This window comes from Copadichromis virginalis, linkage group LG22 (assembly GCF_057382275.1).
Source record: "Copadichromis virginalis isolate Kocher_CV1m ecotype Utaka linkage group LG22, C_Virginalis_male_GT1.1, whole genome shotgun sequence".
Classification (NCBI taxonomy): Eukaryota; Metazoa; Chordata; class Actinopteri; order Cichliformes; family Cichlidae; genus Copadichromis; species Copadichromis virginalis.
The window spans coordinates 18,796,315-18,818,749 of record NC_140638.1 but is presented as its reverse complement, the minus strand read 5'-3'; the positions used below and the strand labels follow the sequence as shown (position 1 = coordinate 18,818,749).

General features: G+C 41.6%; 1 protein-coding gene across 2 annotated transcripts in view; it reads left to right on the top strand.

Moving 5' to 3' along the window:
• The first annotated feature begins 256 nt into the window (after nt 1-256).
• Nucleotides 257-22,435, top strand: part of LOC146683203 (uncharacterized) — a 58,565-nt gene continuing 36,386 nt past the window's right edge. For both annotated transcript variants that reach the window (XM_085446810.1, XM_085446809.1), the window contains exons 1-5: nt 257-452; nt 20,887-20,955; nt 21,396-21,420; nt 21,523-21,540; nt 21,808-21,876. In XM_085446810.1, the coding sequence (XP_085302936.1) occupies nt 429-452; nt 20,887-20,955; nt 21,396-21,420; nt 21,523-21,540; nt 21,808-21,876 (205 nt within the window). In that variant the 5' untranslated portion in view covers nt 257-428. The remainder of the gene's footprint in view (nt 453-20,886; nt 20,956-21,395; nt 21,421-21,522; nt 21,541-21,807; nt 21,877-22,435) is intronic.

Below are 22,435 nucleotides of genomic sequence, written 5' to 3'. Positions count from 1 at the left end.
CATAAAACAACACTGTGTTGCGTTTCACAGTACGTCGCCTTCTTCGTTTCATTACAGGAGCGACACATTATTTGAAATTCTTTATTTTCTTTGAGTACTAATAAATTCTCCGACAAAAAGCGGTAGAACGACAACAACACTCTCTCTCCATGCCCGCGTTTCACACACACAACTTCCTGCCGGTACGAACTGAGCGTCAGAGGAGGGAGGAGTCAGACCGCTGCTGCTTTAAAAAGCAATCTCCCGCCAGCTAAGCCCAGGTTAGAGCGAGACAATTCGCTCCGTGTGCTGGTGTTTGGACTGGAGCTGTATGCCGATGCCTTAGAAGACGACTTTTTTCCCCCTGTTTGTGTGGGGTTTTTTTTTTTAAACATTTCCTGTCTGGAGAGAAGAGTTTTTAGTTGGTTTACAGCACCAGTAAACTGAACATGGAGTGCAGCTTTAAATGCCAGGTGGGTGCATTGATTGTTGTATCAATATCAGGGTATCGCGGCGATAACGGGCGTCGTGACCAGGCTTCTCTCGTGGCTGTCCTAACGTTTCTGGTAGTGATGAGGGAATTCCGGCTCTTTTTTGAGAACCGGCTTAATTGGCTCGATTCACTAAAAAGAGCCAGCTCTTTCGGCTCCGGAGCGGCTCTTCAGGTTGTTTTGTTGCTTTAATTAATTTTAAAAATGGTTTATTATATAAAATATTTTTATTATGTAAATAAAAATAAATGAACACCCAGATCTTTTAATTTAGGTAAAGTTTGGCATTTAGAAATACCAAGTGCCTCAGCTTTGAGGAGCTGATCCGGTTTCTTCTATCAGGAAGAAACCAGATCAGATTCTCTCAAAGGGGACTGATGTTGCCACAATGTAAGACCTGGATAAATGGAAGCCTTGTTCTCCTACCACAGGGGTGGGCAATTCCAGGCCCCGAGGGCCGGTGTCCTGCAGGTTTTAGATCTCACCTTGGGTCAACACACCTGAATCACATGATTAGTTCGTTACCAGGCCTCTGGAGAACTTCAGGACATTTGAGGAGCTAATTTAGCCATTTAAATCAGCTGTGTTGGTTCAAGGACGCATCTAAAACCTGCAGGGACACCGGCCCTCGAGATCTGGAGTTGCCCACCCCTGTCCTACCATCTCAGTGGGTCTGCACTTCTCTGGCAAAGGGGCTCATCAGTGTAGTATCTCACTTCCAGTACTACATCTGGTGAGGGATTCCTTCTGGTAGTGTCTATACTTGCAGAGAGAGAGATGACTGTGTTGATTTTGTCTCTTGGTGTCTCCTGCTCACGTTCTCTCTCACCTCCCTGCTCTGTTCCTGTGGTACTGCTGCTGCAAGTGTAACTATTGCCCCTCCTCCTCTACTCAGCCCCTTCCCCCTCTACTCAGCACAAACACAAGGCTTTTTGCACCCTTCCCCCTTCTGCTCAGCGTAAACACAAGGCTGGCTCACATGCGGCGAGAGAGAACACCCTCCCCCACTACTTCCAATAAGGAGCCGGCTCCCGTCGTTCACTTCAAAGATCCGTCCCTAAGAGCCGCTTCGTTCACGACGACCCATCTCTAGTTCATGGTACAGATGTGTCTCTACCATGTGTTGCTTTTTTGTAGCAACAGCTGTGAAGGTATAAATAATCCACTTGAATACAAATACTACTTGAACTACAAATGAGTAGCTGACGCAGCTCTGGACACTTGGAGGCTAGATTAAGGCCATGTCCACACTAACACGTTTTTGTTTGAAAACACATCTTTTTCTCTCAGTTTTGGCCTTCCGTCCACACTGAGATGGTGCTTTTGCAACTTTGTAGTCTTGTGTTACTCGCAGCAACAACTCCACCTTCTCATTTAAAAAAAAAAAAAAAAAAAAAAAACTGCTTTTCCTCGACATTATGCTGCAAAGTTTCAAAGCACTGGAAAGTAAATAAACAGCAGACGGAAATGACGCAGAATCATCTTGCATTTCACGCATGCGCAGTGCAGGAACATAATGGTTTTCAGTTGTTTCAGTGTGGATGAACAACTCTTCGAAACGTTGGAAAATGATAATGTGGACGTGGAGGGTTTTTTATTTTTTTATTTTTTTTTATTTATTTATTTTTTATAAATATAAAATGGTGTGAAGTCATTGTCTGTCTTTGATGGCCACCAACAGCAAATATAGATTCAAGGGTACTTTTTTTTTTTTTTTTAATTTTCTTACATATTTCTATACTTGTGCCCCTTGTAACAGTTTTCCATGTACCTTTGAATTAAATGTTTATATTAACTCTTTAGGCAACTCTCAAACACTAGGGGTGCTGCAGCTGCTAGAATAAAAAAATCGAAGTCTCCGAGGACCACTTTGAACCATTTACACACAGGTCATACAAGTGCATCTAAAAATACTACATAATGCTTTTCATGTTCCAGACAGTCATGTTCAGTTTTAGTTGTTTTTTTTTTTTTAATTTATTTTTATCTGTCATACTTGGCACAGGGTCAACATTGCAATGAAATGTGTTTGACGAGCAGAAGAAAAGTCAATCAGCAAATAGTAAAAAGTGTCAGGAGTGAGCAGCAGTACAAGATTTCAGAGTGTCAGTTAGTACAGTATTGGACAGAGTAAGGGTTTTTATTTTGGCAGAACAGCTTCCATACCAAACTGTAATGTTGTTAGTGCAACTATCTTATTTAACCAATCTCATGGACACAACTCAGTGCTGTGCGGCATGCAGGCATGGTCAAGATGACTTGCTGAAGTTCACACCGAGCATTACAATGGGAGGCTGAAGGAGACTGTCCAGAATGTTACATTGGCCCAAATAGCCAGCTGTTACAACCCAGGTTTTCAGAAGAGCATCTCTGAATATACAAGATGTTGAACCTTGAAGCAGATGGGTAGCAGAAGCAGAAGACCACATCAGGTGCCACTCCTCTCAGTTCACCAAAATTGGACAACAGAAGGTTGTGAACTCATTGCCTAGTCTAATGACTCTTGACTATGCTGCAACAGCTCAGCCTGCTGCTGGTGATTTAATGGGGTGGGGACATTTTCTTGGCATACTTCGGACTTATTAGTACCAACTCAGCATGATTTAACCACCACAGCCTACCTGAGTATTGCTGCTGTCCATGCAGGATAACACGCCATGTCACGAAGCTGAAATCATCTCAAGCTGATTTCTTGAACATGACAATGAGTTCCCTGTACTCAAATTGGCTCCACAGAGACTGGACCTGAATCAAACAGAGCTTATTTTCGATGTAGCAGGATTGGAGATTCCCATCCTCGATGTGCAGCCGATAAATCTGCAGTACCTGTGTGACGCTATCATGTAAATGTGGACCAAAATCTCTTAGGAATTTTTCCAGTACGTTATTGAATATATGGCATGACAATTTAAGGAAGCTCTGACAATTTCAGGAAGCTCTGTAAGCAAAAGGGCGTCCAGCCTAATACTAGAATGGTCTGGTTCAAAAAGTGACCAGTGAGTGAAAGTGGCTTAATGTCCTCTCCCCCGACCTCCCTCTTCACCACGACGGACCGGTGCAACCCATCTGTCGATTTCCGGCTCCCTTCTCTCATCACTCGCGAACAAGACCCCGAGATACTTGAACTCCTCCACTTGGGGCAGGAACTCATCCCCGACCCAGAGTGGGTACTCCACCGTTTTCCGGCTGAGAACCATGGCCTCAGATTTGGACGTGCTGATCCTCATTCCTGCTGCTTCACACTCTGCTGCGAACCATTCCAGTGCGAGCTGGAGGCCATCACCCGATGAAGCCAACAGAACCACATCATCCGCGAAAAGCAGAGACGAGATTCTGGGGCCACCGAAGTGAAAGCCCTCCGCCACTTGGCTGTGCCTAGAAAATTATGAACAGAATCGGTGACAAAGGGCAGCCCTGGCCGACCCCATCACCCACTGGGAACGAGTCCAACTTATTGACGGCAATGCGAACCAAACTCTTGCAACGGTTGTATAGGGATCGAATGGCCCGTTGCAATGAGCAAGACACACCTGTAGTTAGAACACACCCTCCGATCCCCCTTCTTAAAGATGGAGACCACCACCCCGGTCTGCCAGTCCTGGGGTACTGCCCCTGATCTCCATGCAACATTGTGGAGGCGTGTCAACCAGGACAGCCCTACAACGTCCAGAGCCTTCATGAACTCGGGGCGGACCTCATCCACACCAGGGGCTCTGCCACGAAGGAGTTGTTTAACTGCCTCAGTGCCCTCGCCCCCGGAAATTGGCGAGTCATCCCCAGACTCTGCTTCCTCCTCGGAAGACGTAGCAGTGGGATTAAGGAGGTCCTCGAAGTATTCCACTGCTAGCATGATGGACAAGTTTTTGATGGGGCTCTTACACAAATGCAAAACAGAAGATGAAGCATCGCCAAATATGCTTCCAAACAACTTCCTTCCGTGCCAAAGACTAGAAAATATGATTAAGCATATCTTGCCTTTGGCTTCACCTGCACAACAGCGGTGCCATGGTAGGTTTCACCGACAGAATTAGTTTCCCCTGCATCGGGATCATGTGCTGGGTAAAAAAACAAAAAACAACTACATGTGAAATAATTAATTTTGTGTGTGTGTGTGTGTGTGTGTGTGTGTGTGTGTGTGTGTGTGTGTGTGTGTGTGTGTGTGTGTGTGTGTGTGTGTTTTTGTTTTTTTTGCTACTTGTAATTTATTGCAGTTTACTTTTAATTGTTTACAAAAGGTTTGAGGTGCACTGCAATGGAATCTGAGTTTGTGTGTGGCTGGAGGATGTGTTTGTGTTGGGGGGGGGGGGGGGGAGAGAAGATTTTATTGTAAACACAAAGGAGGGCAAAAGAAGTTTGGGAACAGCTGCCTTAGATGGGCAGCTCTAGGTTAAGGAATAGGAAATTGTCAGCTGGGAGCTCTAGGGCAGATCAGACAGACTCAGCAACTGACGATTGCCCCGAAGAAAGGCCAAAGGTGGAAACCTTTCAAGGGCCCTTCAGGAAGCATGTTACCCATCATGTGGTTGAGAAGGTGGCAAGGTGCAGCAGTGGAACAGAGGTTCCTTAGGGAAAAACTGTCTGGCAGTAGAGCTGTCGGATCACTAAGTAGATGGGATTCTAATTTAGGAAAAAAAACATTTCTGAAAGAACAGGTAAGATAAAAGTCATCTCTGAAGGAGCTGGAGATAACTGCAGGAACAGCCTTGAGAACAGGGGAATATCTGCTCACGGATGTGCATCTGTACAGTTGATCTCTATATATGTGACCTTCCCCAAGGGATACTTCAGCTAATCAGAGATGGATATTTGCATCCTCCGTCTGTCTCCTTTGAGTGAAGCATTACCGCCATAATGCTATGTTTAAATATTGATTGAAAAAGAAGGGAGACCATAGAAGAGTTTACCATAAAGACAAATAAGTGAAAACCCAACAGTGATCAAAGAAATGTACAAGAAGAAAAGGCTGTATTTGGATTTTTTTTTTTTTTTTTTTCCCTTACCTTGCGGTTTTAACCCAATACAAGGTTCTTTATTTTTCCCCCTGCTGAAGAGAAGACCTACATCATAAAGTACCAAAGACGGGAGCATGTCGACGCAAGTCTGCATAGCACCTTCAGACTACCATGTCCATCAAATTCAGGAGCAGAAAGACCTCAGCTACCACAGAACCAATGTCAGGAACGTGAACCGGCAGACACTTCGGCTGGCACAGGAAGACCATTTTTCTCTTGTTGACTTTATAGTATTTTTTTCACCCAGAATAGGCACAAGAGCCAGAAAGAAACTGCCAACTTTGGTACAGAAGACATAGCAATTGACCTGGATGATGGTCGATTTAAAAGACACATGGTAACTTAACTTGGTAGATTGAATCAGGAACAGATTGGAGAGAGGGGCCACCAGGCTGAGGTTAGGTGTCCCGATTCTTTGATGTTGGGCTGAGAACAACAGCGCTGCCCCCCCCCCCAAAAAAAGCGTCAGACAGCGCTGTAAACAACGGTAGACTGGTGGGTAATAAGCAAGCAAATATTACAGAAAACAGATTTTTCATGGCGAATTTTTCTTGACGTACACTGAGAGAGAGCTGTGCATGAAGTGTGATTTATTGTTGTTATTATTGTTATTATATTTTTTTTTATCGTGGTGGAGGCAAAACTGCAAAAGTAAGGGGGAATTCATGACAATGTTTATGTGAAGCATAGTTTGGATCTTCTCTTGCGGCTGGTTCAGTCAATTTTGGTTGGAGAATGATGAGCTCGCGGCCCATGTTGCGGCCCGCATAATGACGTGAAATATTTTTTAAAATTACTATTTAAAAAATAAAAAATAAAAAAAAAAATAAAAAATTAAATAGTATGAAGGCAATAGGCAGAGTGTTACAGGCATGGCCCTAAAGAATGTAGCCTCATGGGCAGTGTAGTCCGTGCTGCAGGGACAATGGACTGCCATACCCGTTATGTGTCTGTGAGCGCGAGGAAGGGAGAAAAAGGAGAGTCAAAAAGTACAAGTTGTCATCAAGAAAAAGCAGGAGATGGAAGCATGTAAATCTAATAATAACCACTGCAGCCAAAAAGAGTGCCTGACGAGCCCAGCTTTAAGTAAGCTATGACCCAGACAACAAAGTAAAGCTAGTTTTCGGCTACGAGCCCGACACAGACTCCGATGTATTAGCCAGAGGTCCCTTTACTACAGTTCGGAGCCACGGACCTGTTTTATATACGCGCGGAATAGTTTCCTATACGAGATCGCTGCAAAAAGTGCAGCCTTACCTAATGTCCACCCTACTGTTACCAATTTTATATTAAGATTTAAAAATCTAGTTGGTTTTGGTATGGCGAGTAACATTCAGTTATAGTAATGAATCAAACAGCAATAACGCATTCATGTAGTTGTGAAAAGTATGATAATATATTAAATAATCCAAAGTTCAGAATACGTTACTCTCATTGAGTAACGTAACTGAATACGTTACGAAATACATTTTGGGGCATGTATTCTGCAATCTGTATTGGAATACATTTAAAAGTAACCTTCCCAACACTGTTCAGGAGAATACTGTGGCAGCCTCATGAAATTGTCTTTGACAAGGTTACAGTCTGCAAGCAGTTAGCTGTAGCCATTTTCCTGAAAAAGAATTACCCTAATTTGGTGTTACACAAGATAATATATTCTAATATAAGCAATTGTGCTTCTAATTGGTCAAAACGGGGGAGAGGCTATGGTTTGGACTTGACTCACAGGCTCCCCCCCCCCCCCTTTTTTTTTTTTTTGGGCAAAGTCATAAATTGCAAAACCTTCAGAGAGGTGCAACTGTCACGGGGATATGCATACCCACTCTGGGCTTCATCACTGCTTACCATGTTGCAGGCAAAATCACAACAAAACAGATGAAGTAAGATTTATAGTAATGCTCGACCTCAAACACAAATGCCACAACAAATGAGGACATCGAGGCAATGGTATAGCAGGTGTTTGGTTTATGGCTTTTTCTCAGACTTGGGGACCACGGTGTTCTATTTTGTGTAGCCATTTCCGTTGATGCTGCATTTCAAAAATGGTGTTTTGATTTTCGTAACTCATCATGCGATTGCCACTGACAAGCCAATTGGTGACATGCAGTCTGACATTATTTTTGGATTGCTTGGAGCCCCAACTAAGTGGGAAAACAAAGTTCCTGGTACTAGGGCTGGGCCATATTATACTGTTCACGGGAATACCGGTATAATGTTAGGCAATGATTAAAAAAAAAAAAAAAGAAAAAAAAGAAATTGCGATAGAATATGAGTAAAACACGCATGCGCAGTGCCTTGGTTTTAGTATGCATATGGCGGAAAAAGTATAGCGGCGACAGAGAATGAGAAGGGCGGAAGCGGATCGTTGAATGAAACGGATGAACCAGAATTGTTTTTTTAAAAACATGCAACTTCAGTGATGTGGAACTGGTTTGGTTTTTGTCTGTCAGATAGCCACAAAAGCACTTTATGTGGTGCACGGCACTCTGTCAAGATTTGTCAAAAAATGTTTTAGTACGACTTTGGTAAGCTACGAAGCCGCACCGCTTAATAGACTGTCAGAGCATTACGGCTCCCGTAGTCAGGAGCCTTGCGGAGTACTGTACTTCAACATAATATTACCGTATTGTAGAGATGGCACAATACCACTTTTTTATGTCCGATACAATATCATAAATTTGGATATCGGCTGATACCGATATGAATCCGATATAGTGTGTTTTGTTTTTTTTTTTTTTTGTGGTTTTTTTGTTGTTTTTTTTTTAAATATCTTGCTGCATTTTGTATAAGTTCATACTCAAGTTTTAAAAAACAAACAAACACTAAAACTATTCTGTTATACCTGTATGCAAAAAAAAAATACACTGCACCCAAAATATTTCATAGTTCAGCAATACTGATCAATCTAATAAACTTAAACCTACTCCATCCTCCCTATTCTGGTATTTTAAAGAGTAAGCAACCTAACTAATAGGGTTGCAAACGCCCAGCTAAAAATAAAAATAGGGAACCACCCCACCTCATGATGCTTAATCGATGTAATCAACTTTAATTTGATGCAGTGTGGGGGGGAAAAAACAACTATTTTTCAAGAATAATTAAATAGATTTAACATCTTTCTTCAACAGAATTGCAGACTGCACAGATGGTACCTTCCCAAAGGAAAAAGTACTATAGCTTACTAGAGTATATTAGACTTAATAGCTACTATATACAGTAATGGACTTCTATACATTTTACATCAGATTAAAACTTTGGGTGTAAGATTCAGATAATTATTTATTAAAAGCTAGACATTTTTAAATGAGAATAAGAAAGAAAAGTATGTCTTTGTGCCCCCTTTTCCCCCGTTCATGCCCTATCGGCCCCCAGGCTAAACTTTGCTAGATCCGCCCCTGCACAGTTACCAGCTGTCAGCTACGTAGAAAAAGATCCTGGTGTAGAAAGTAATATTAAATAAATTCTAACCACAGATTATCAAGCTTAAACGTGCTGCTGTTGTTCAGCCGCTGGTTTCCTCTTTCTGGCGCGAAGTGGGCGATAAACAAACAAGAGAGACGGACTCGCGACAGAAAAGCCGATCAGCTGATCATTAATCAGTTTCAAGTTTGAAGTAGCAGCAGGAGAGGGAGGGGGAGAGAGGCAGTCACTCCATATATCGGTTGTTAAGCTTAGCGCTGGAGTGCTTTACAAACATTCAGAGATGAACTTACACACTTGCTTTACTTCTCTCTGGGATAACTTTCTCGGAGATGAAATGCCGGTTTGGTAGCGAGGCTACAAATACTCAACCAGACGCCAACAGGTCTCGCACGCCACAGCTGCTCTATCACGTGATGCATACTGCTCCGACGTGTTACGGTTATGAGCTGAGTTATGACATGTCCAAGTTTTGTGAGGTGCTTTTTTTTTTTTTTTGATATTTATTGGATCGTATTACATTTTTTTTATTTCTCTCCGATATCCGATCCAGTAATTTAGGTCAGTGTCAGATCGGTCCATCTACCGTGTTGTACGTTTATAAGGACCCTAAAATGGCACCTGCTAAGAGACATATGAAGTGGATTTCAAACTCTATCAGTCACACAGTAGAACATGGGAATAGAGCAGCTGCGAGAGAATTCAGCATTAATGAGTCAATGGTACAGAAGTGGAGGAAGCAAGAAGAATGAGTTGAGTAAAGTTCGCCTTATCTAACTGTTTGGTTTCGCCTTATAATCCGGTGCACATTATGGCCCAATAAATATGTTAACTTATCTTTCTTGTAGAAATGTGCTCCAAATAAAAAAAAAAAACAAAAAACCTTTGTGTTGACATTTTGTCTCGCATCAGTTATATCGTTATCGCAAATTTTCTAATATATATCGTGACAAATATTTTTGGCCATATTGTCCTGCCCTACCTGGTACCAGGTACTACCACCTGGTGGAGAACACTAAAAACTTACTCGAGCCATGCTGAGCTAGTGGAAAAGGGCTATATGTACAGATATTCAGTGATACTTTTAGCATCCCCATGGGACTTGTTGCCACTGGCTCCAGCACCTTTTGGTGCTAGGCTCAGTTGTCTGCTCAACCTCCTGCTGATATCTAACTTATCACCATCTTGGATAAGTTCAGGGATTGTTGGGTCATTGGGAGTTTAATGGCTGGGTTCTTGGAGGTGTAGAGGGCAAATCTTTGACGAGGACCTGTCTAAACTTAAGAAACAACGTTTTCCGTCTTCACTTGCTGTTTGCTGTTTGTCAGAAAGCTGGTGATCAAGTGACAGATGGCAGTAGAAAATGTCCCGAATTCTTTGATGTTGGGCTGAGAACAAACAACCACTACTCAGAGCAGGTCCAGTTAACCAACAATTATTTATTAGCATACATGTATGGGAGATTTACACAATGGCACCTTCCGTGTTGATCTCAAAGAAAAGCACTTCAACCTATTGTTTTATATGTCAGCGTTCACCCTCTTCATGCGTAAGCAGATAACATAACATGCGTCAGTTACAGTTAGATACAGTTCCTTTTTTGGTAATTTTCTATAACAAGCTATCAACTGCCTTTCATACCAGGTTTTTCCTGTTGTTCTCACTACGAGGCCCAGGATCATATGGCGGCACACATCCTGAGTACATCCTGTTCTGACTGTGCAGGCACGTAGCCAGTTACAAGAAAAATACTTCTTCTAAGGCCCTATGCTTTGCACATTCATTAGCTTCTAGATTAATATGTCACAAATTAAAAGCCCTGCCACATAATAATATATTTTCCACAAAAACTTCAGTTAGGAGAGTTCGGTGGAGAGAATTCAAAGGATGATGGATATGTTTAGAGCTGTTTGATATAACGATATATATCGGATGATGTAGAGCTGGGCGATAGAACGATAACGATATGTATTGCGATATAACGTTTTCTCGATAGAAAAATTAAACTATTGCAATAGACCTCGCCGCTCTTGTCGTCTACAAAAAAAAAAAAAAACAACTAAAAAAAAAAAACCAGCCAATCCAAATTAAGTAGCGCAGAGCCGAACCAATCACAGCCGCAGCGTCACGTCACGTGACTTGTTACGTACAGCACAAGTGCCAAGCCGCACATGTGTATTTGTTTGGGAAGCAGCCAGCCACCGTACCGCCCGGGTAATGGAGGAAATGAGTGTGCCGACTAGAAAAATCAACCGAGCGTGACCGAAGGTTACTGAAGAGAAAACAGATGATGGTTCCAATGCCGGAGAGACTGTCGAACGGAAGAGCCATAGAAGTTCCGTAGTGTGAAGGTATTTCAGCTATTTCAAGTCTGACAAAAAACAGAGTAGCGTTCACTGTAAATTGTGCCGAAAGCAAGTCTGGAAATACAATAAACTGGTGCATGCTCAGGCTATGTCCACACGTACCCGGGTATTTTTGAAAACGCAGATTTTTCTATGCGTTTGCACCTTTCGTCCACACGTAAACGGCATTTTTGGTCACTGAAAACGAAGATTTTTAAAAACTCCGGCCAGGGTGGATATTTTTGAAAACTCCGTTTTTGCATTTACGTGTGGACTAGAAAAACGGAGAAAACGCAGCGTCAAAGGTGTGCGCATTGTTTGACGTCACACTGTGCGCCACGTTATTATGTTCTTCAATGTGAATCTTATTTATTTCAACTTTGTTTTATTAATTTCAACAATGACATACAAAGTTAGCAACAGCTAAGTCCATCTTGATTTCAGAACAGTGGTATGTCCATTATACCCTCCAACCCCCCAACCCAAATTCTCCCCCTACCAGGTCTACAATAGACAAAACACTGCAGAAAACCAGTTTCTGCACACACACACACACACACACACACACACACACACACACACACACACACACACACACACACACACACACACACACAAAAACCCAAAAAATAAATTTAGAAAAAAAAAAAAAAAAAACCCCAACACCTCAGGACCCATACACATAACAAGCATAACCCCCAAAAAACAACAACAACCACAACTCCCCCCCCCCCTCCCCCCGCCCCGTAACCAAACAGACAAACAAAAACAAACAAACAAAACAAAAACAGAGAAAACAAATAACAGAGAAAGGACCAAGCAAAACAAAAGGAAAAACAAATAGATAAGGTATAAATAAGATTTAAAAAAAAAAACCAAAAAAACATTATAATGTAGCTTCGCTCAGTTCACTGCAGACTCAGGAAGTAAAGTAATAGTGTCGACCAGCAAGAGAAATGATTTCCAGATTTTATTAAATTCCCTAATAGAACCTTTTAGAGAGAATCTAAGTTTTTCCAGCTTTAAGTTAAAGAGTACATCTCTCACCCAATGGTCATGAGTTGGGGGGTGGGGAAGCTTCCACTTCAACAGAATAAGCCTCCGGGCCAGTAAAGTGGTAAAGGCTAGGGCCTGTTTGAGGGGACCAGATAAGTTCAAGTCAGGAGGAATGCCAAAAATTGCAGAGAGTGGGTTAGGAAGGACAGTCTGGCCATATGCTTGGCTAAGTGTGTCGAATATATTCCTCCAAAATGCACTCAGTTTCGAACATGACCAAAACATGTGGACATGGTTGGCAGGCGATAGTCCACATCTGCTACAGGCATCACTGATGGTTGGATAGATTTTAGATAATTTTGCGTTTGTATAGTGTACTTTATAGACCACCTTACACTGAATCAAAGCATGACGAGCACAAATTGAAGACGAGTGAATCAATTTCAAAGCACGATCCCACTGCTGTTCTGGCAGGGTTGTCTGAAGCTCTTCCTCCCATCTCAGCTTAATATGAGAAATGGATTTGGGGACCAAAGCATCTAGTATTTTATACAAGGCTGATATCAGTCTGTTTTGATGAGGGTTCGTCTGCAGGATGATATCCAGATTTGTTTCTGGAGGCCGATTGGGAAAGTGAGGGAACTGCGTTTTTACAAAATTTCTAGCCTGAAGATAGCGAAAAAAGTTGGAGTTAGGCAGGTCGTATTTGGACGATAGGTCAGCAAAAGATAGAAAGGTGTCCTGACTATACAAGTCCTTAACAGTCCTAAGTCCGTTATCTTTCCAACTACTAAAGGCCGCATCAGTGTTTGAAGGTGCAAAATTAAAATTTTTTGATAAAGGTGTTAGCAAAGACGGTCCAAGTAGCCCGAAGTATTTTCTGAACTGTCGCCAAATAGTTACTGTTTCCTTAGCTATTAGATTATCCCCAACAAGGGTTGGAGAAAAAGGGAGTGGTGAGCTGAGTATTGATGATAATGAGTAACAGCTAGATGCAGTTTCCATTTGTACCCAGGCTGTTACAGGGGGGTCGTTATGAACCCATTGTAAAAGTTTTTGTATGTTAGCTGCCCAATAGTAGTGTCTAAAATTGGGCAAACCAAGACCACCATCACTTTTAGAGGACTGAAGAATAGACTTGCAAATTCTAGCTTGTTTCCCTCCCCATATGAAATGTAACAGAATCTTTTCTAACTTGTCAAAAAATGCCTTGGTAAGAAAAATCGGGACATGTTGAAAAAGATACAAGAATTTTGGGAGGACACTCATCTTTATCAGGTTAACTCTCCCTGCCACTGACAATGGTAGAGAAGTCCAACGGTCACAATCTTTCCCAACATTTTCTAGTAGGGATAGAAAATTCTCCCTCATCATTTTATGTATAGAAGAGGAAATAAAAACCCCCAAATATCTAAATCCGGTTTCTGTCCACTTAAAAGGCACTATTGAGTGGGGAAGAGCTCTGGCCAGGGAATTAAGGGGTTGCAACTCACTTTTTTGATAATTGACCTTATATCCTGACAGTGTACCATATTGGTCCAGTATGTCAAAAAGCACCGGGAATGAGTTTAGAGGGTCAGAAATGTACAGGAGCAAGTCATCTGCATAAAGGGAGAGTTTGTGAGTCACACCGAACCTTGTAATGCCTTTAAATCTATCCTCTGAACGCAGCCATATTGCAAGAGGCTCGATAGCAATGGCGAATAGGAGGGGTGAGAGAGGGCACCCTTGCCTAGTGCCCCTCTCAAGTGGAAAAGGCAAAGACAAGTTGTTGTTAGTACGAATACAGGTGGATGGCGAGGAATATAGTAGCTTAACCCAGAGAATAAAGTCAGCCCCCAAGCCAAACCTATCCATCACCTCATAGAGGAAGCTCCACTCGACGCGGTCGAAAGCTTTCTCCGCGTCAAGAGATACCACAACCTCTGGAATTGAGTTGCACGATGTATGGATAATATTCAAGAGGCGTCTTGAATTGTCATATGAGTGCCTGCCGGCCATAAACCCCGTCTGGTCAAAGGCGATAATTTGTGACAGAACACGTTGTAGCCTAAGTGCGAGGATTTTAGATAGTATTTTAAAATCAATATTTAAAAGAGAAATTGGTCTGTAACTACTGCACAACAAAGGATCCTTATCCTTTTTCAAGATTAAACAAATAGTAGCTTCGGACAAAGTCTTGGGTAATTGACATTTTGAAAAGGCTTCATTATACATATCTTTCAACAACGGTGCCATAAGATCAGAATTGACTTTATAGTATTCTGCAGAGTAACCGTCAGGGCCCGGCGATTTACCTGTGTTTAAGGATTTAATGGCTTCTTGTACCTCTACTACAGTGATAGGTCCCCCTAATCCTTTCGTCAGATCTCTATCTATTCTTGGAAAATGTATATTTTGGAGAGTTTCTTCTGATAGAGGGGGAGAACTTGAAGTGTACAGATTGGAATAGAAACTTACAAATACTTCATTAATTCCCTCTGGGTCCGATATTATGTCACCAGCAGCAGACTTGACCTTTGGGATTAGCTTAGAGGTTGCTTCGGCACGGGCTTGATAAGCCAGAAGTTTCCCTGCCTTGTCGCCAGATTCAAAAAAGCGTTGCTTAGTCTTAATTAATTGAACCATAGCTGTTGCGGTGGTGGTTAAATTGAGACTGGCTTGAACTTTCACACGTTCTGTATAGAGGTTAGGATCTGGGTTTGATGCATATCTGCCATCTAGATCTTTGATCTTATTCAATAAACTGGACGTGTAAGTTAACTCTTTCTTCTTTAAATTTGACACAAATCCTATAAGCTGGCCTCTCATGTAGGCTTTCGACGTTTCCCATAATACACCTCTTGACACTTCAGTAGAATCGTTCAACTCAAGGAAAAGTGAGAACTGTGATCTCAAAAAATGTGTGTAGTCATCCCTTATCAACAGGCTAGAATTAAATCTCCAATGTTTAATGGGTCGAGACGGGGTCGCTAATACCACATCAAAAGAAACTGGTGAATGATCTGAAATGGCGATAGCATGATACTGACAATGGCTAATTTTACAGAGAAACCTAATATCAACAAGAAAAAAGTCTATACGTGTATATGTACGGTGGGGATGAGAGAAAAAGGAAAATGCCTTAGTAGTGGGATTCGCATGTCGCCATGGATCCACAATCCCCAGCTGAGTTTTGAAAAATTCTAGGGTTTTAGCAGATTTATTCAGGGAACAGGCCTTAGTTGACGATCTATCCAGCAGAGTGTCCTGAACCAAGTTAAAATCACCTCCAATAATAAGATGATAGTTTTCCAGATTTGGAAGTGAAGAGAAAAGTTTAGCTATAAAAGAGTTGTCATCCCAGTTCGGCCCGTACACGCTAGCCAGTATCACAAGTGAGCCCTGCAAGTTTCCTGACACAAATGTGAAACGGCCATCTGGATCAGCAATAACTTTATGTTGCTCAAACAGAATATTATTACGAATAAGTATGGCTGTCCCTCTGGCCTTGGCGTTAAATTTGGAATGATATATATTGCCGATCCAGTTTCTCTTGAGTCGCCTCACTTCTCTGTTGCAGAGATGTGTCTCTTGAAGAAAAAACACATCTCCTTTAAGCTGCTGTAAATGCGCCATAACTTTGTTAACTTTGGTTGCATTCCCCACCCCTCTCACATTCCAGGAGACAATTCTAAGACCATTGATTGTGCTCGACATACCTTACTATATTCAGACAGGTCTTTGGTTTGACAAGTTGACCGTGGCCAGGGGAAAGCTGGTGTCTGTATTTGAGGTAGTAGACTGTGAACAGAACAGGGGAAAAAAAAAAAAACAGAAAGAAAAATAAGTAAATAAAATAAAATAAAATAAAATAAATAAGACACAACAACAACAACAACAGAAAACAACAACAACAACAACAACAACAACAACAACAACAACAACAACAACAACAACAACAACAACAACAACAACAACAACAACAACAACAACAACAACATAAAACAAGGCAATACATACATGCAGATCGAACAACATAAATTGGACCTGGATACCCCCGAAAACAAAACTTGCAAGTGTCCATTGCACAGCAGGGTGTAAACATTCCCATGTGAAGACTTCGCCATCACAACTCTTATCAAATGGCTTGCTTCCCTGTGGCGGCAAGGTCTCACTATGAAAATATGCCTTGTCAATATTCTGCTAGAAAAAATTGAGGAACTAGGATGTATCTTACTATACAAAAACGGACAGAAGAAAAGCACAAAAAAGGCAGGCTGGGGTATTGTTGTCCCCCATTTGTACATGGCAGGAATCAAACTGTAGGAGAGGCAATAATAATGAAAAAATGTGTGTTTATATAAAGTAAAACAGTATATACATATATGTATACGTAGCAGACTAGCGTGCCAACAGTGATATTAGAACAAAATATAAACAGGGGTATTATAAAGGAAAATGAGAGAAAAACAGAAAAAACAATGAGGTTAGAATTACTCAAACCATGCTGTCCTCTAGGTACCAAACATCAAACTAAAATGTCATGAGCCCTTCTATGGAAGTGGCAGGATCCAACCATGACCCTCAGATCAGGTTTCCAGAATGTTAGAACTCAGGGGACGGTGTAAGGCGATATAGCTCCGAGCGTCGCCTGGTGACGCCAGTCGCTTCCGGTTCCCTTCGTCAGTCATAACGAACAGTTTGGCCGGGTAGCGAAGCTGAGGCTTGAGTCCAAGATCGTACAACTCCTTCATAACTCCGCGGTAAGCGGACCGTTGTTCCAGCACCTCAGGGCAATAGTCCTCGACAATATGGATGGGGGTGTCCTTATATTTCAGTTTACCCCGCATTTCCCGAGCTTTGCGCACAACGAGCTCACGGGTCTGGTAGCTATGGAAACAGACAACAACCGCTCGGGGTTTCGCGTTGGGGCCTGGTCTTGCCACCAGTGCCCGGTGGGCTCGATCCAACTCCGGGGCCGTTTTCAAAACGTCCACTCCAAATATGTCCACAAGCACCTGAGAAAAGAACACAGTCGGCCTGGGCCATTCAATATTTTCAGGGACCCCCAAGAGGCGAATATTGTTGCGGCGGCTCCTGCTTTCAACGTCGATTAGCCTAGCTCTCAGCTTCTCGTTATCCTCCGCCACCACCGCTAACTTAGCCACCACGTTCTGGAGCTCCGCGCTCGTAGTTGTGGCCATAGTTTCCAAGGCTGTAATCCGTTGGTCATGGTTGTTGAGAGTCGTTTGGATGCTGTCCAGCTTGTTTTCAAGTCGCTGAACGGATGTCTTGAATTCTGCCAAAAGCGAGGCTTTATGCTCGTCCAGCGTGGTCTTTAGCATAGCCATGATGGCTTCATTAGCCGCACCGAGCTCATCTCTTTTTTTGCTCCTGGTTCCTGGTGTTTCTACTGGTCATCTTGGCAGATTATGACACCAGACACACAATACCACCAATACAACTCCACACTTTGTTGCGGGTAGTGAGAAATTATCAAGTAGTTGTGATAAAAGTAGAAGCCCTGCGAAGAGCGACTATTTCGACATGCCGTCTACCGGAAGTCCTCGCGTCTTCAATGTGAATCTTAAACAAATGTATAGGACTGGGTTGTTGTATTTATTATCGGGCTGGTCTAAAACAGCCCCTTTGTTAAGATTGAATTAGGTGATTGTTGTCAGGATAAGGAATGTTATTTTACTGTCACTGTGTTATCATTCACGTGTACTGTCATTATTTCATCATTACTTCATTAGTCTGCATCACTTATCATCAGTTTATCATCAATATTATCATGTATCATTTATCATTTAGTAAATCTGCTAACGGTGTGGTTACTGAATACTCTTGTATTAACACGCAGAATAAAACACATTCTAGAAAGCACCAGCATGGCTGTAGGTCCAGGCAGTCCGCAGTCGGATAAGGACACCGAACTTTCGTTGGCCTGGACCTACAATCTCACAAAACTGCACACTCGTCTACACAATTGGTTATGTTCCCAGATACCGATGATGGAAAACATCTGGTTTCAAGCCTGGGAAAGGGTTGTTGTTCTGAGAAGAGTTCCAGGAATTGTCCTGACGTCATAATGGCTATAAAGCTTTCTGTAACGGGCAGAGAGACGAAGACTGGCTTCCCACACTGTACAGAGTGTGTGTGTTTAATAAATCACTTTTTTGACACCTCCTAGGACTCTGTCTGCGCTTATTTTTCCTTCCAAATGAAAAGAACCTTACATTGTGGAACTGTAGATGGTATCATATTGCTAGCATGCCCTGTGTTAGTACAGCAGAAAATGGTTATAGAATAGAAGCAGCATCACAGGAAAGTGTGCAGAAAGGCAGCATTAACTGCCGTCTGACACATCTTGATAAGTATAGGCAAAAGCAGAACTACGTAAGGAGCTTGACACGCTTAAAGACCCCACATATAACCACCCACGCTCATAGAGAATGAGGATGTGCGCAAAGAAAGGGAGACAGAGATGATGGGCAGAACCATAAAAGGAGAGGTGAATCGATGTGTAAGACTGTAAAAGGAAAAGATAAGAATGTTAAATGAGGAACGAGATGTTTTGATCGAAACCGTCCTGAATAACAGGAAAAGTAGGCGCTGAATGAGAAACCAAAAAAAAGTATAAATGTAACAGACTGAGGAAGTGCCTTTCAGATCTGCTGGAGACTTGTGGAAAAATGACAGTGCGCCTTATGGTTCTGGTCATGCTTAGTGACCTCAAACCGATTTTATGTGGTACACAGCGCTCAAAAATCTGTCAGATATTTTAGTACGGCTTTGGTAAGCTACGAAGCCGCACTGCTTGATGGATTGTCAAAGCATTACAGCTTCCGTAGTCAGGAGCCGCGAAGTAATCGGGGTCCAAACTCGGCTTCAGGTCCTAAAGTCAAACGAACACTGTGGCATCGCTGAGCGTTAAAAAATGTCTAAATGCCTTCGTCTTTAATAAAATGATCAGTGTTGCTGCTTTACCAGGTGTAACAATTAAGTTTAACATCCAGGCATCCATGAAAACAGAATTTATTAATTTTTACGGAGTTAGAAGTTAGCAGGAAGTTAGCTCGCTAGTTTCTACTAAATATGACATACCATGTTCTGAGTGAGGGATTTCAGAACAAATTAAAACGTACAGCTCTGCTGTCTCTCCCAACATAAATGAAGACGGGAAACAAACAGCAGTGACGTTTGTGGGGTTACTGAAGTTGGGATAACTAGTATATAATGATGTGCTATGTTATCGCTAGCGACACAGCTATGTTAGCATAACATAAACGCAGTGAAGCTGGAGGATGAATGCTAACTTTTTTTCCACACGATAAATGTTTATGTGAGGGTTCCTATCTATCGTCGATCATTTTTACAAGGGCGATTTATTTATTCTTTTTATATTTGCCCATGAGTAAGTTTGCTAATAATGTTGTTTGAAGCTAACCGAAGCAACCATCACAAATTAATAATAGCACTGTTTTAACGGCACCCTCCTTCAGCTGTGAGCAAACGCACCCTCCTCAGAGGGTGCGTCTGCTCACAAATGCAGCAGCGATTCATTTACTCAAACTCATAACAGAAAGAAAGGCAGGAGCTTATGGCCACAAAAAAACAAAAACATTTTATTTTAATAAAAAACCACAATGGTGGTGAGGGAAACAAAGAGAAACTGGCTTCTTTTTCTACTATAACCGTGTTTACAGACCATTCCAGTGTTTCTGTCTTACAAACTTGACCAAACAACAAATACAAAATTAAACAAAAAGTAACTTCAAAATCAAATCTCTCTTCCAGCGAAAATAAAATAAAGTCTCCAATGTAAAGTTATGTTTGGTTTCTGTAATCTGCCTAACATAGCAGCAAGTGTTATAAATGTTCATGAGTGTAAACAATAAAAGCAGCCTACAGAGGGAAGGAACTTTAAGTGGGTTGGAGGCAACTACTTCCCTCTCACGAGTGGAAAGTTGAGCTCTGTGTGATCTCGTTCCTGATTGGATTTCTGTTTATCCAGCAGTATCAGAGGTGAAACTCTGACACTGGTGTCACCTCGACACTACCTCTGTAAAAAGTGAAAAACCTGTTGATCTAGAATGTATCATGGCATTTAAATACACATCTAAATGGATGTTGTTTAGGGAGTCTACATAGCAGTTTCCATGGATCCTTTTTTCATTTTACATTGCCTGCATGGTTCAGGCTATAAGGGTAGCACACATTGCTCCACAGTGGCATGGCTACAATTTTAAGTGGCAATATTGTTTTAAATCATTATACCGAACCTAGATTGCACATTGGGGGGAAAAGAGAGAACTTTGAATGTGTGCTGATATGGCTTTGGTCATGGGCCTTATGTTTGTTAAATCCTAAATAACCTGTGTAGAAGATAATTTTGTTATATACTAAGATGCAGCTTTCTTTGTCCCATACCTGTGTTAATCCCTCGACTCCTACATGTAGAGGAAGTTCTGGCTTGCAGGATCTTCACAATTAAGGCAGTATCTTGCTTTATGTCTCTGGAGAAGAGAATACTTGTTTAAAATGACTGGATTTCTGCCTGGCAACAGTGTAAAGCACTAAATTTCCATAACATCTGCCAAACTCTCAGCTGTGTAGCAAAAACCTTTGACTAATGCACCTTTTGTCTTTTTTCCACAGCTCTGCCTCTACAAATTTAGAAGGCTGTTTGATTACAAGAAGCACATATTTTCAGGTGTCCATCAACAGGTGGGCATTAGACTTAATATACATTTGGTTTTTTTAAATCTATTTATTTTTTTGGGCATGACATTCTTTCTTCAGTAATGAACATAAAAACAGCTTTATCTATAACTTAACCTTGCATTAGTTATTGTCTCGGTGTGTTTTTTTTGTTTTGTTTTGTTTTGTTTGTTTTTTGTTTTGTTTTTTGGGAGGGGGGGGGGTGTTTTGTTTTTTTGTTTTTACCCAAAGTTGCATGTAAACACACCAAACCAGTATAGAAAGGTGCTAACCAGCCAAAGGCTAAATACACCTGTTATTTTATCTCTGTAATGTGGTAGGAGGAGAAGGAGAATTAATTTGAGTGAGAAGATTAGTTAACTGTGGTACAGTGTAATAAGACAGTCCCCACATTTACCTAAGTAATAATAAACCATCTCTGCATGTTTCCTGTTCTTTACCCACAGAAACTGAAAGACCTTTTCCCAAATGGTAATGCTCAGTTTTTACTTGACATTAGTGTTCATGTGAACTCTGATCTATTATACATTTTCATCTTTTCTGTTTTTCATTTTAATGTTTACCTCTTTTCAGATACGTTTCAGAATGTTGGTAAGTTTGTTTTTTTTTCTTCCTTCTTGGTGTTAAGTGTTTTTATTTTGTATTTATTGCTGTGCAATGTGTAGAGTTTTTGCACTGGAACTAGCAACTAAAGGCTTACGATGGTCCTGAGGAGGTGGTTGTCTGAAGTTTGTCTTTTTTTTTTTTTTTTTTTCTTTAAATAAGGTCTAAAAAGCAGGGTGTAGAAGGCTCCCCTATTTATTGGAAGCTTAAGGTAGTCCGTTCTTTCACTTTGACATGTGTTTTTGCTTTTTAAAGCCAAAGGTGTACCTCATATCATTTTTGCGGATCCAGAAAAAAAGAATTGCCTCAAACATCCCATTGTGGGTGAGTACATTTTCTCAAAGTGCACCTTGTTAGATTTGTATTGTTGATTGTCATTTATGCTTAGAAATATCTACTCATATATGCTTAGAGTTGTATAATCAATGTCATGTTGGTAGAGGTTTGATCCTTAATAGTCTGCAAAGACTTTGTGTGCATTCCAGAGTGCTCTGGGATTCACACCCACATCCTGGGAGCATGGGAGAGGTCGTACCTTCTCTTATTATTTTATGGCAGGATAAACGTATCTATGTCTGTTTTAGTCTAAGTGCCTTTTGTTTAGATGAACTGCTGGACTTCCAGACCAGCAGGTTTAGGGAAGTCATTTATGGGGACACACACACACTTACACAACGCACAGGCAAGGTACTCTTTGTTTGTATGTAGACGTCATATTGTATGTTAATGAACCTATGTATATTCATGTAACCTCAATAAAAGAGCAGTGTTACGGGGGTGCGGACGAGAGCGACTGAGGTTAAGCGAAGGAACAGCGCTTGTCGTGGTTCTCTCCCTCATATATGAGTAACACAAAGAACTTTGCCTACTTGGTGTTCAATGC